At 41.9% G+C, this 15,800-nt stretch overlaps 1 protein-coding gene across 5 annotated transcripts in view; it reads right to left on the reverse strand.

Moving 5' to 3' along the window:
• WT1 (WT1 transcription factor) overlaps positions 1-15,800 on the reverse strand; it is an 89,016-nt gene that overhangs the window by 23,372 nt on the left and 49,844 nt on the right. For all 5 annotated transcript variants that reach the window (XM_073659439.1, XM_073659438.1, XM_073659442.1 and 2 more), the window contains one exon: positions 14,069-14,171. In XM_073659439.1, coding sequence (XP_073515540.1) covers positions 14,069-14,171 — 103 coding nt within the window. The remainder of the gene's footprint in view (positions 1-14,068; positions 14,172-15,800) is intronic.

Below are 15,800 nucleotides of genomic sequence, written 5' to 3' on the forward strand. Positions count from 1 at the left end.
GATGTGTTAGGAAAAGAGCAGACACCCCAAACGAGAGTAGTCAGCCCTGGGTAAGTGGTGCAGAGTAGAACAATTGTTTTAATAATAAGGCACGACCAACAGTATGCACCTTTAACACCTGGCCTAATAGGGGCTTTTAGAACAAAAGGTGGAAGCAGACAATGCTGCTATAGTACCTCCACACTAAGTAAGAGCCAAAGAGATGGAAGGTCACAGGTGAAAAAACGTGGGAATGCAGTGTGCTGAGAAGTGCAATATAAGAAACCATAAATAATACAGCACTTACCCAAGGGCTGAGAACCCCCCTAGTGGGGATGAAAGGTTGCAAGGACACCTACCCAATACGCTTTTCGCGTGGACAATGCGTTGCTTTCTCAAGGGATGGTGTAGTGAAGCCCTTCCAGGACCTTTAAGTAACCCTGAAAACCGGTCACGTGTGGAATCACATGACCGGAAACCAGCCAATGGCGCTGCGTGTAATGGCGCATGCACGTCCGGCAGGCCTTGTTATTATTGCTCTCCTGCGTTTTTCTTTGCTCTTGTTCTCAGTGCTGCCCCCCCCTTTTTTTGTATATTTTTTATTATTATTTTTTTCAATTTTTCATTCTTTCATTTTTGTTTTGGTTCCCCCCCCCACTCCCTTCCTTTTTAGTGTCCCTTTTATGTCCCCTTATTGGAGTTTTTATTTTCACTTTTTTATTTCCGTTTCCACTATCGCATGACTGGTGCCTGGTTCTGTTATGGTCGCCCAGTTTTGCATATTGCTTTTATATCGTTACTAATTTAATTGCATTCTATCTAGGATCCTTTTTGTGTTTACCCTGTGGCTCGTGTAAACAACTCAGCAGTCATCATATAATCTTCTCTACTTATGGACGATCGGTTTTGAGGCAATCATGAATCCTTTCTCTCAAGGGGATCGCATCTGAATGGGACCAAAATTTTACTTGTGATGTTGCTATATTTGTTACATCTCATGCCCTCCCTTTGTATATGTGTCATTTCACCCCTTTAAGGGGTTCGAAACCGGTCTTCCCTTACAACATAGAAGTTTTTTATATATTTGTACCTATCATTGGTGGCGCTGTGGAGCGCATGCGCCTCCTGGGGTCGCGCCACCCTGCCGCCTCCCGGCGTCTTTATGCCCATGCGTGCACTCCATCAGCCGGCTCAGCTGACTGACGGTGGTGCGCGCACTCCCAGGGCTTGACTGCTGGGAGCGCTGCGGGGGGGCATGACCTGCCGGACGCGCATGGGCCATTACACGCAGCGCCATTGGCTGGTTTCCGGTCACGTGATTCCACACGTGTCCGGTTGTCAGGGTTACTTAAAGGTCCTGGAAGGGCTTCACTACACCATCCCTTGAGAAAGCAACGCATTGTCCACGCGAAAAGCGCGTTGGGTAGGTGTCCTTGCACCCTTTCATCCCCACTGGGGGGGTTCTCAGCCCTTGGGTAAGTGATGTATTATTTATGGATTCTTATATTGCACTTCTCAGCACACTGCATTCCCACGTTTTTTCACCTGTGACCTTCCATCTCTTTGGCTCTTACTTAGTGTGGAGGTACTATAGCAGCATTGTCTGCTTCCCCCTTTTGTTCTAAAAGCCCCTATTTGGCCAGGTGTTAAAGGTGCATACTGTTGGTCGTGCCTTATTATTAAAACAATTGTTCTACTCTGCACCACTTACCCAGGGCTGACTACTCTCGTTTGGGGTGTCTGCTCTTTTCCTAACACATCGTTTGTTAATCCTTTTATGGACTCTTTATGAACTTTTATGGTGTATTATAATATTTAATAAAATATTTTTTCTACTTTCATCAAAAAGCTCCTCTTGTCTCTTGTTTCTATAGCCACTTGAATTGGTAGCCTTGGACCACGTGAAGCTAGCCCCAAGCCAGTCAGGCTATGTCTACGTTCTCACCATAGTAGACCACTACTCCAGGTACTTGGTAGTAGTGCCAGTGAAAGATCAGACGGCTCAGACGGCAGCCAAAGCTTTTCAACAACACTTTTGTCATCCTGCATGGGCCATTATAAGGGAGGGGGGTGTGACATCCTGCATGGGGCATTATAAGGGAGGGGGGTGTGACATCCTGCATGGGGCATTATAAAGGAGGGGGGTGTGACATCCTGCATGGGGCATTATAAGGGAGGGGGGGTAACATCCTGCATGGGGCATTATAAGGGAGGGGGGTGTGTGTGACATCCTCCCTGGGGCAATATAAGGGAGGGGGGTGTGACATCCTGCATGGGGCATTATAAAGGAGGGGAAATGTGTGACATCCTGCATGGGTCATTATAAGGGAGGGGGTGTGACATCCTGCATGGGGCATTATAAGGGAGTCGGGGTAACATCCTGCATGGGGCATTATAAGGGAGGGGGGTGTGTGTGACATCCTGCATGGGGCATTATAAGGGAGGGGGGTGTGACATCCTGTATGGGGCATTATAAGGGAGGGGAAATGTGTGACATCCTGCATGGGGCATTATAAGGGAGGGGGGGTGTGACATCCTGCATGGGGCATTATAATGGAGGGGTGATGTGTGACATCCTGCATGGAGCATTATAAGGGAGGGGGTGTGTGTAACATCCTGCATGGGGCATTATAAGGGAGGGGGTGTGACATCCTGCATGGGGCATTATAATGGAGGGGGGGTGACATCCTGCATGGGACATTATAAGGGAGGGGGGGTGACATCCTGCATGGGGCATTATAAGGAAGGGGGGGTGTCATCCTGCATGGGGCATTATAAGGGGGGATGACATCCTATATAGGGGGGGACAGCCTGCATGGGGCATTATGTGGGAGGAACAGCCTGCGTGGGGCATTATGTGTGGGGAACAGCCTGCATGGAGCGCTACATGGGGGCCAGTATTCTGTATGGAGCGTTATATGGGGGCCAGTATCCTGCATGGAGCATTATATGGGGGCCAGTATCCTGCATGGAGCGTTATATGGGGGCCAGTATTCTGTATGGAGTGTTATATGGGGGCCAGTATCCTGTATGGAGCGTTATATGGGGGCCAGTATCCTGTATGGAGTGTTATATGGGGGCCAGTATTCCGTATGGAGCGTTATATGGGGGCCAGTATTCTGTATGGAGCATTTTATGGGGGCCAGTATTCTGTATGGAGCATTATATTGGGGCCAGTATCCTGTATGGAGCGTTATATGGGGGCCAGTATTCTGTATGGAGCATTATATGGGGGCCAGTATCCTGTATGGAGCGTTATATGGGAGACAGTATTCTGTATGGAGCGTTATATGGGGGCCAGTATCCTGTATGGAGCATTATATGAGGACCAGTATCCTGTATGGAGCATTTTATGAGGGCCAGTATTCTGTATGGAGCATTTTAGGGGGGTCAGTCTCCTGTATGGAGCATTTTATGGGGGTCAGTTTTCTGTATGGAGCGATTCACCGGTTTCTGAGCTATTATGGAATTTACAATAGATATCACTCATGTAATGTAAGAAGTGAAATCTTTGCATTGTACTATATATATATTTCTCTTCGGTATCTGTGCATCATGAATCGTGGTATGTGCTAAAGGGGCCCACTGAAACTCTTTCGCCCAGGGCCCACAAAAACCTGGAGCCGGCCCTGAACGTACCGTTGGTCAGAATTCCAGGAGGACAGCAGATCAGAGCAGAAGGGGTTAAGCAGACGGATGGTCAGAACAAGGTCCAAGGTCAGGCAGCAGAAGATCAATAAACAGAACAAGGCACAGAGAACAAACCACACAGACTAGCTGAATGTACTCTGGCAGAGATCTGGGACAAACAGCTCAGTTAAGTAGCCAGGCATTAACCTGGGATAATGAACACCTGAAGATAGCCAGTGCCTCCCAGTCTCAGATTGGATGGTCAAGCTGTCAATCACAGTACTGACAGCTCCAGCACGCCCCTGTACAAGATTGGACGGCTGAGCTGTCAGTAACTGCGTCCCAGACACAGTGAGGGGTGGAACCTTGACAAAGATGCAGTGACTCTCACTCTTGGAATTCCTGTGTCTTGCCTCATTAACTCAAGCCATAGCACAATATATCAGTTATGCTTGATGTACTCATTAAAAGAAAAGCAAAGGCCTTTTTACTTTTATAAAGTTGACATGATAGTAGTGAATACCCTATAGTTTAGTCTTCTGGTCAAAGATGTAACTATAGTAGGTGCAGGGGTTGTAGTCGCACCTCGAGCTAAAAAGTTACTCTGGTCCATATGAGAAGAAATATACTGTTAAAGACCAATGATAGTGGGGGGCCCTGTTGGAGATTTTGCCTTGGGGCACACGAGTATCAAGTGCCTCTGGCCTTCATAAAAAAATAGAATAGCCTTTCAATCCATAGACATACTAAAATTTGTACATGTTTCTTACCTGCAGTTTCTTTTATTTTATCTCCCCCAATAAATATCACTCCAGCTAAATTTCCACTGAAACACTATTGTGAAAGAGCATTCTTAAAGGGAATTTATCAGGTTGGATAAAGTTATATGCAGATATATTGTTAATCTGCAGGTTGATAGCGTTATGAAGGTGCCCAGTTGCTGTACTCAACGTGTGGCACATGGGAGAAAATAGTATTAATTTGTCCTGGGAGCCACCGTCTTTCAGTCATGCAGTTGTGACAGCACGGTACAGTCATCACTCACTATAGTGTGAGCAGCAGCTGTATGCATGACCCATCACACTGACTGACAGCCGGCTCAGCAGTGCATCAGTGCAAAACCGGCTATCAGTCAAAGTGCCGGGCGTGCCTAGAGACATCTCTCACACTATAATGAGTGGCAACTGAAGACACCTCGGCACGCCTGCATGACTGAAAGGTGGCAGCTCTTGAGAGAAATAAAATTCATTTTATTCCAGTCTTCACTTTTAGTACTGCAGCCAGGCACCTTCGTAACGCTATTAACCTGCAGGTTAACCCCATAATAGTGTCACAATCAGCGATCGTCTAGTGCCACCAGTGGGTGTAAATAAATCCTTACCCAAACTTAAGGTGCATTCCTAAGAAGTTAACATGTGAAGGGAGGCACTAAAATACAGTCAGCAATAAACAAATACAGCCAAATACAATCAAGCAAAATGTTATAGAACAACATCCAAGATAAAAGTGGAGTATGTCACGCATGTGACAGGGGAGGGAAAGGCATAACATATGTGCAGTCTCTGCCGATGCACATTGGTCCTGCAGACCAGAGCTTCTCAAGCTATGGAACACTACACAATGGTGAGATGCCCTAAAGTTCCTAACAAGATGCAAAATATCTCCTAAGCACACCATATTTATCAAAAATGTAAATTTATCCTAGGACATAATAATTCTGTCCCAGAAGAACTGATCACTGATTACTTAACCCAAAAAGTATTTGGCATTGCTTTACTAAAATAATTGCCTGATCAATCCTGAGTTTTAGACATTTTTTACATTTCACATGATAACAGACTGTGGCATAAGATAAAAAGGGTTTAAGTTAGGAGGAAAGTTTATCTAATAGGTAATATAAAGCTTGACAGAGATACACAATATTTACTATCCAGCAAGAGTCTATATGACACATTTGGTCCATTCCAAATTAATTTGTCCTGCTAACAGGGAGCACAGTGTGTAATATCACGGTCTATCTGCGTGGTACAGGTGGCACGGTACCCAGCATTGGCAGCATTTCAACTTGGTTGGCAAGTTAGAGGTCTTTTATTATCAAAAAAATTACCTATTTAAATTATGCTCAATATTTTTTGCGCATATTTGGTAACATTTTTTTTTTTACATATTCCACATCACTGGCTATAAAAACAATATTAAATCTTGCAATTTTCACACTGGCCACTAGGGCTAATACTAAACTCATGTCACATGGACATAATCAGTAATTGACTGGATCTAATCCTACTGACTTGTATACTGGTCAAACGTTTTGAGACTAATACAAATTTTTGCTTTCGCAAAGTTTGCTGCTGTAATTTTTTTAGTGGCCATTTGCAAGAACTCTGGATTGTTATGATAAGAGATCATATGAACTTAAAAAAGGATTTTCTTGCCTTGAAACTTAACTTATGCATAAATAAAACATTTTCACCGAGTTTTAGCCCTGCCACAAAATACTTGCTTCCATAATTTCAGTGATCTTTTCATTGACTTGGGAGAAAGTGTTAACAAGGACATGGCAGCTGATATCACTCTGTTATGCTTACTGAATTATAAGACCACACTGGTTGCTTTATAAAGGAGGCTGGTGCTTTAAATTATTTTCACTGAAATCATGGACATTGCTGCTTGTTAGACTACCCAGGAGAATACCATATATCGAATCATCAAGAACTTCAAAGGGGTAGATTTAAATATGTGAAGAAAGCTTCAGGGCTCTCAAGAAAGTCCAGCTAGTGCCAGGACCATCTCATAAAGAGGATGCAGCTACGGGAATTTCAGTATGCAGGTGTCAGTACAATTAGCATTTACAGTGAGACGAGGGCTTTTGGAGGCTGGCAGCAAAGAAGCCACTTATCTCCAAGAAGACTATCAAGGACAGACTGACAGTCTCCAGGAAGTAAAGGAATTGACTGCAGAGGACTGGGGTAGTTATTTCTCAGATGAAGCCACCTTCAGACAGCTTGGGACATCTGGAAGAATGACTATCTGGAGAAGAAAAGATGAGCATTACCATGAGTGCTGTGTCATACCAACAGTAAAGCTTCCTGATGACATTCTTCTGTAAAGTTGCTTTTCATCCAAGTGAGTGGGTTCACTCACAATTTTGCCTAAGAGCACTGCCATTAATAAAGAGTAGTATGCATCCTCCAACATCCTCCAAGAGCAACTTCTCCCAACGATCCAGGAGCTATTTGTTAATGAACAATGCTGTTCTAGCATGATGGCATCCACGTCACAAGGCAAAAGTGATAACTAAGTGGCTCAGTGCAAAATATTGGAATGTTGGATTCATGGCCAAGAAATTCCCCAGAGCTCAGTCCCATTGAGAAACTGTGGTCAATCCTCAAAAATTGGGTGGACAAATAAAAACATAAAAATTGTGATAAACTCCAAGCATTGATTAGGCAAGAATGGGTTGTCATCAGTAAGGATTTGTGTCAGTTTCAAAAGTTTTGGCCATAACTGTACAGAAATATTTCTGCTTATTTGATATGGGCAAAAGTCATTGTGCAGGGAGGAGGAGGAGGAGGTGAGCTGTGACAATCCTTATTCTGAATAGGGGGTCCATTATTAACTACTGAATATACAGTAGACATCATTTACCCAAAGAGACAAATACTGGAGTAACCATAAACCACCAACGTATTTTTAAAAAATTACTTTATTGAACCATGATTAAAATTATATATATGATGTAATGGTCTATCAGGAAGAAAAAAGTCATGGAGGAAACTCAATGGCCCATAATACAAATATGTACAAATAGATACATCCAAAATATATTATTGTTATATAATATACATGTACAGGGAAATTTTATTTCATATAGTAAGTACCATTAATGTGTATAAATTCCCATACAGTTCACAATAAAGTGCAAGAGTCAACATACTTTTACAACTGTGGTAGAGCGGCTCACTTGGCTGCACATAGAGGTAGACACAGGAACACTGTCTCTTTAAATCTTCCACTGGTTTTATTAAAAGTACGTCATAAAAGCAGTGCAGGGTTAGCAAAACAAACACAGCCTTCCCAGCCTAAAAGGAAAACAAAACATAACATATGGCACAGTCCTTGTTGCTACGGGAATCCGCCCACTTCAGGAACAAATAGCCCAAAGTTTAGCTTTCCTTAACACAAAAGCACAGCTCCAGAGCTTGTACCTCCAGATCCACCCACACACACTGCTCTAGAAAGCTGGGTATTTATCCTCTGGACTCCTCGCACTCTACAGGTGTTCAATCATCCTAGTACTAAACATGGCTGATTAACCCGTTCCAGCACTTACTGTGCTGGATGATTTTTCCTAGGTTTATATTACTGAAGCTAACAACCTCAGTGCTACATATCTCCCCTCTAGTACTTTGCCAGTGATTTTGTCACACAACATACATACATACAAAATACAACATTAATACATAAAAAATACAGCATACAGTACAGACCAAAAGTTTGGACACACCTTCTGATGTAAAGATTTTTCTGTATTTTCATGACTATGAAAATTGTACATTCACATTGAAGGCGTCAAAAATATGAATTAACACGTGGAATTATATACTTAACAAAAAAGTGTGAAACAACTGAAAATATGTCTTATATTCTAGGTTCTTCAAAGTAGCCACCTTTTGCTTTGATGACTGCTTTGCACACTCTTGGCATTCTCTTGATGAGATTCAAGAGGTAGTCACCGGAAATGGTCTTCACTTCACAGGTGTGCCCTGTCAGGTTTAATAAGTGGGATTTCTTGCTTTATAAATGGGGTTGGGACCATCAGTTGTGTTGTGCAGAAGTCTGGTGGATACACAGCTGATAGTCCTACTGAATAGTCTATTAGAATTTGTATTATGGCAAGAAAAAAGCAGCTAAGTAAAGAAAAACGAGTGGCCATCATTACTTTAAGAAATGAAGGTCAGTCAGTCCGAAAAATTGGGAAAACTTTGAAAGTGTCCCCAAGTGCAGTTGCAAAAACCATCAAGCGCTACAAAGAAGCTGGTTCACATGAGGACCGCCCCAGGAAAGGAAGACCAAGAGTCACCTCTGCTTCTGAGGATAAGTTTATCCGAGTCACCAGCCTCAGAAATCGCAGGTTAACAGCAGCTCAGATTAGAGACCAGGTCAATGCCACACAGAGTTCTAGCAGCAGACACATCTCTACAACAACTGTTAAGAGGAGACTTTGTGCAGCAGGCCTTCATGGTAAAATAGCTGCTAGGAAACCATTGCTATGGACAGGCAACAAGCAGAAGAGACTTGTTTGGGCTAAAGAACACAAGGAATGGACATTAGACCAGTGGAAATCTGTGCTTTGGTCTGATGAGTCCAAATTTGAGATCTTTGGTTCCAACCACCGAGTCTTTGTGCGACGCAGAAAAGGTGAACGGATGGACTCTACATGTCTGGTTCCCACCGTGAAGCATGGAGGAGGAGGTGTGATGGTGTGGAGGTGCTTTGCTGGTGACACTGTTGGGGATTTATTCAAAATTGAAGGCATACTGAACCAGCATGGCTACCACAGCATCTTGCAGCGGCATGCTATTCCATCCAGTTTGCGTTTAGTTAGACCATCATTTATTTTTCAACAGGACAATGACCCCAAACACACCTCCAGGCTGTGTAAGGGCTATTTGACCAAGAAGGAGAGTGATGGGGTGCTACGCCAGATGACCGGGCCTCCACAGTCACCAGACCTGAACCCAATCGAGATGGTTTGGGGTGAGCTGAACCGCAGAGTGAAGGCAAAAGGGCCAACAAGTGCTAAGCATCTCTGGGAACTCCTTCAAGATTGTTGGAAGACCATTTCCGGTGACTACCTCTTGAAGCTCATCAAGAGAATGCCAATAGTGTGCAAAGCAGTCATCAAAGCAAAAGGTGGCTACTTTAAAGAACCTAGAATATAAGACATATGTTCAGTTGTTTCACACTTTTTTGTTAAGTATATAATTCCACATGTGTTAATTCATAGTTTTGATGCCTTCAATGTGAATATACAATTTTCACAGTCATGAAAATACAGAAAAATCTTTAAATGAGAAGGTGTGTCCAAACTTTTGGTCTGTACTGTACATACTTACAAAATAAAACATACTTGTACATGCATACAAGACTTTACTTCCCCTTGTGAAAGCAATATGCGAAACACACATTGTGGCTGTGTGGTTGATTCAATATCACTGATACATAATGGGTAAGAAGCGCACTTTATATTGACTTTTGCACTTTTGAACTATATTGGAATCTAAATACATTAATGGTATTTACTATATGAAATACAATTTTCCTGTATATGTACAATGTATAACAATAATACAGTATATTCTGGATGTGTCTAAGTGTACCTATTTGTATTATGGGCCATTGAGTTTCCTCCTTGACTTGTTACCTTCTGAAAGACCATTACATTATGTATATAATTTTAATCATGTTTCAATAGTCATTTTTTTTTATTTACTCCAGTGGTAGTTGTCTCGTTGGGTAAATAATGTTATAGGAGTACTGCACCCCTTATTAATTATTTACTACAAATAGGGGAACACATAAATTGGCTATGTTTCTGACCTGAAAACATTTTATACAAAGATCTCATCTTTCAATATAATCCAGTATGTCTGTATGTGATAATAATGAAACTGATGAAAAATATATTTACAAAATAGTAAATATAAATATAGTATTAGTCTTAGTGGTCAGTGTTAAAATTGGAAGATTTCTGAGGGTTTTGTTTTTATTTAATAATATGGAAATTGAAAGGAAGATGATAAAAAAAACATTTAACTTAAGAAACTGATTTAAACAAGACGTCATTTTGTGATTACGTTCCCATTCACAGGGTTGGTACTTCCTACTATTGACCTTACAAGAAGCAGTCTAGTAATAGCTAGACAAATTATCCATTAGAGAACAAGGGGTCCACACATTATTTTTGCTGGGGGTGTTGCCATGTGCTCTTTATCTTGTAGTAATGTAAGGCACTTCGTGCTGGACAGTACATTTTTTCATCACATCTTTAAATGGAACCTGTCAGTAGTCTCATGCTGCCCAATCCATAGGCAGCATGAATCACAGATGGGCTGCATGATTCCAACAAAGTATATCAAAGTCTCTGCAAAAATGAAGCATTTCAGAAAAAATGTCCTTTGAAGATTTGTCTGAAGATCATCAAAGGTGATTGGCATGTACATAGGGAGAGACCTGTCCATCACCAGCAGCAGCGCAGGTCAGAGACAGCAGGGTGTGGAGCCGGCTCTTTAAAGTATGTTATTGTGCAACTGTGCAGCCATACTGAGATCACCTGGCAGGTTCCCTTTAATATTTATTTACTGAAGGCTTATTCAGCCAACAGCTTTTTCTCTTGACCAGCCCGTAGACATACACATACTCAGTTTTGACCATACTCATAAGTCTTTTGGTCTTTCTGAAATCATCTGTAAGAGAGTGACCAGGACATGGTGATGCACTTTTTCTTTGTGTGTGCACATAATGTTATATCCTGTTTTAAATGTGAACATGTGTTATGACCAACTGTCTGATGTGTCAGTTAAGAAAGAGTTAAAGAGGTTAGGAGCTGCTCAGTGTGGGAGGAGCAGGTTCAGTGAAGAACTGAGAGACTTCCTGATTGCAGAGAGTTCTAGAGAGGAAGTGAGAGAGATGGGATAAGAGAGGAGTTGGTGGTTCAGGGGGCACCGGTGACACGGTCTGTCCAGCAGCAAAAAACCTGTATTCAGATAATCTGAATCAGATATTTCCTAAACGTTCGGGACCTACGGCCCACAGGATCCACAGAGAAGTGTGTGTCCAAAAGCCTTCACTGAAGGGGAAGTCGGACGGGAAATAAACAGTACGGGATTCTTAAAGCTGTGAGGGTCTCATAGGCCAAGAGGGTCCGCTATGGAAGGGACAGCTCAGGACAAATGGACAGTGAACCTGAATGCGTGCTGTGTATCGGACGGTAACCCTGGAAAAGTATGTGATCAATGCTGTATGCTGTATGAAGTTGATTTCAAGTGTTCCAGTAAAGTTTTTTATAAAATGGAGTGGAAGTCCCTAAATGTGTGTTACGGCAGTTCCTGAGGTGAAAGAACCAAAGACAGCAGAGATCTGCAATCAAAACATGAGTGTTCTGCACCACACGCACAACACAGGAGAATTGGGACATTTGTCTTTGTCAGAGGGCCAGGGCGTGGGAACACGTCAGCCTCTCGCCACAACTACCACCCTGAGTCCCTTACACATCAGGTTTGACCAACTTTGTTGTTATTTGTATGGACACCTTAAGAATGATACTAGGTTCCACAAAATGTAATAGGGTATAGTGGTGCTAGTAGACTTGCTGGGAATACGACAATTACCACAGAGTTGTCAAGGGTTGAGTAAATCAAAAAGATAGGTATGATTCGCGCTGGTCTGGTTGACCAAAAAAAAGAGATAACATGTGGATAAAATAAACAACTATTTATTGATTGGTTAAAAGGTCATAAATGCAACTAAGATAAATAGATAAATAAATAAGAAAATAATTAAATTAATTAATGAACCCAGGGATCCCTGAGGAAGGAAACCGGCTTTTCTGAAACGGGTTGGATTTGGTCCTATTCAGCTTCTGTACCGGTACGAGTCACATGTCTGATCACGTTCCGCCACGTCACACAAGTCCTTGTCGGATCCAAGCAAGCGCAACGTGCACACCTCCAGGAGTCCGCGAGCAGTGGAAGTTGCCTGCCGGGACTCCGCACTCCCTCCTCCTAACCAAGTAAGTCTCTGCTTCAGCCTACCCCTGAACGCAATGAGCATACCTCAGCACACCAGCGGCATCATCCATCGACTGCAGAGTAAGTGATGAAGGTCCTGCAATAGTGCAGCTGAGGGCTTCTCCCTCCCCAGTCACTATACCACCACGGATACCATATCTATCAACGCAAAGAGGACCTGATGTCACAGCTACTCCTTACAATCAACAATGCCTCCATTCACATAGGGGACCATCTCAGCCATATAAAGAGGCTGACACCTCAATCTGCATCTGATTCTTACCCTCCAGCAACGAGCACGCCGGGTCTACCCGCAAAGAGACCCTGGGCCATATTACCTGCCCAGCCACATGACTGTGTAAATCCTGGACATTGGGTAACATCTTGTAAAGCCCACTATTGGATACCAGACGCCAGCCACACCACAATAGGTACTTCCCTATATCTATCATTTACATCATTACTCATATACCTACATCTCTAATCATATATTTGCTCACAGGCTCATTTACCGTCCCAAATGGGATCCAACTAAAGGAACGGCATATCCATTACTACACCCTGGTCATCCTCTCACAGGTACCATCCCGAACCTATGTCCGACTAATCATTAGGATCTCAATCATTTTATACTCTTTTTAACACATTTTTTAATATTTCTTATAACAGCCTAAAGAGGTCTATCTAAAAAACCATAGAACCTGCTCTGAATCTCAACTTAGCCTTCACATAAATACCTCCTGATCATATTAAAATCACTTCCTTTAAATTTATTCACAATTAAATAAACTAATTTTACAATTCTCTCTTCTCCATCAGGAATATCATCTCATATACTATTGGTACTTATACCACCAACTAGGACTTCTATAACTGATTCCTTTTTGGCCACCCTGCATTGTGAAGCAACCACCTCTTATCCATTCCCACCCCACTACCAGAGGGGTTCATTCATTTATTTATTTTCTTACTTATTTATCTATTTATCTTACTCGCATTTATGACCCTTTAACCTATCAATAAATAGTTGTTTATTTTATTCACATTTTATCCCTTTTTTTGGTCAACCAGACCAGCGCGAATCATACCTATCTTTTTGGTTCCACAAAATGTCTTAACATTTTTAATCAGCAGTGTTGTGTGGTCGTCTAATGTCTATTAATATGGGCCAGATTAAGGTTGGTTATAGGAGCCCCTATAGAAAATTACATATTACTAGTGAGAGTATCTTCAGCGTGCTCGGGTGTTATGTTTGAGTCACGCTGTGTGCATCATTTGTGACTGTTTGACAGATTTAATACATGTGAGGAATGCCTAAGAAATAGACATTCCTCACATGTATTAAAGCTGTCAAACTGTCGCAAATCATGCACACGGGTGTGATTCAAACATAACACCCGAGCACGCAGAAGCTGAAAATACTTGGGAAACACCCGAGCATGCTCGTAGATCTCGAGTAACGAGCATGCTTGTTCATCACTACATATTACCACTAACAAAAGAAGGTATTAGAAGAAGGTATTAGATACATTTGAACAATGGCCCAATTTACATAATCTGTAATCCATCCCTCCTAATAACAACATTGTATATTTTCTAGCGATGTTCTGTATATGTCAGTCCAAAAACAAAAATCCTAAAACATTCATGCAAGTTTCCATGCTTACTTGTATGCCTCTGAAAACGCCATGTGTGTGTATCCGGTACTGACCCCCACAGCTGTATAACATTGGGGCGCTGTGACTGTCATTTTCATAAGTTGTCCCATGACTGTAAGTAGAAAAACATTGGAAAAATAAGTGGATTTCTTTTTTGCTTCAGTGTACATAAAAGTATTAGTAACAAGTGAAATAACACTGGTAAAGATGGGATCTGTGCTAACACAGATACACAGTGACTTCATCTCAAGGACTGTGCGGTGTAACACTTCAAGAAAACAATTTATGAAGATGTTATTGTTTATGCTTTTACACAGATCAATAAAATAACATAATGGATGTATTTTGTGCCATGTCAGGATTATTTTTAAGGGTTTTTTACCACCATAGAGGGGTATACATAATTTTCTGATCACTGGCAAACTCACCTCTACAACAAAGACTCCCAACATTAGCAACGTACGTCAGATACCCTCATAAAACTATGTTAATACCTGTGTATGGGGCCATAATTTAGTATCTGTTGATTTCTAATCAGTTCAACCCTCTTGGCCCACAAGAAACTATAGGAACAACTTGGCAGCACTACTAAAAACAAACAAGTCATTAAAGTTTCAATACTAAATGTTTATCCCAACTGCAGCCTGATATAAAACAAACCGTGTTGTACTCACCTTCCTTGGTCCCCCGGTGCTGATTCTAAAGGATGGCATTGCCTGTGGCACTGATGTTATCTCTACAGCGCAGCAGCCAATCAGTGAGCTCCATGTCTCCGCCCCCTTCAGAGCTGCTGAGCTCACTGACTGGTTGTCGCACAGTCAAGGTGACATCAGTGCCGCAGACAATGCCAGGCACAAGGGGGCAGCGCTGGACTTGGGGTAGGTGAGTATAGCGTGGTTAATTGTTTTATAAAAAGCTGCAGCCGTGATAGAAACTTTATTGAAAGGCAACAACCCCTTTCAGAGAGACAAAAAATGTTCATACTCATAATTATATGTAATTATATGGTAATTACAGATAGAGCAAAAGATAAGGTAGAGGGGACTTCTGAAAAACTCTGTATTACGGATGTATGAGGCTTATGTTTATGGTCACCGACACTACAAGAGTTGAGCTGTGCATTGTAACTCTCAGCCAAACAAAGACTGATAAAAATGTTGGCTTTCTATCTCAAAGATGAGGCCATGTCTAGGATTGATTTTCCACAGATTCTGCAGCCTTGGACATAAAGAAGAGAACAAAACCTTTCATCTTTTCCTGCAGGGCTGTACATCATCCATACAGATTCTTTTCCTTTATCCCGAAAACATGCTCAGGTCAGATAATTTTTTTTTGCTAACAGGCTGTGAACTTTTAGATGGGCTGAGTTCCATTAATTGTAAATCTGAGGGTCTGCATTATTTCTATTGTATTCTATTTATTAGCCATAAACTCCCATCCTCATCCTTTATGTTCAGAGTTCAGATATTACTCAAGGTTGGTGCATTTCCTCCCTGCTGCCTTTCTAGAAATCCCCAAAATAATTGAATATAGAGAAAATTTTAAAGTAAATCTCCACTTTTAGAAATACCTTAAAAAATACATTACGGTACTGTACTAAGTGGTGACCTCCGGAAAATGTCATGGTTTTGGCAATTACTTACGTTTTCAATATTATGCTTTCTAACATGATGAGTAAAGTCGCATTAATGATCTGTAATATGGCATGAAGAGCTGTTACAAGACATTTGTGAAGTCTAAT

The sequence above is a fragment of the Phyllobates terribilis genome, unplaced genomic scaffold (assembly GCF_046119375.1).
Source record: "Phyllobates terribilis strain yellow unplaced genomic scaffold, ASM4611937v1 Scaffold_13__5_contigs__length_258822181, whole genome shotgun sequence".
Lineage (NCBI taxonomy): Eukaryota > Metazoa > Chordata > Amphibia > Anura > Dendrobatidae > Phyllobates > Phyllobates terribilis.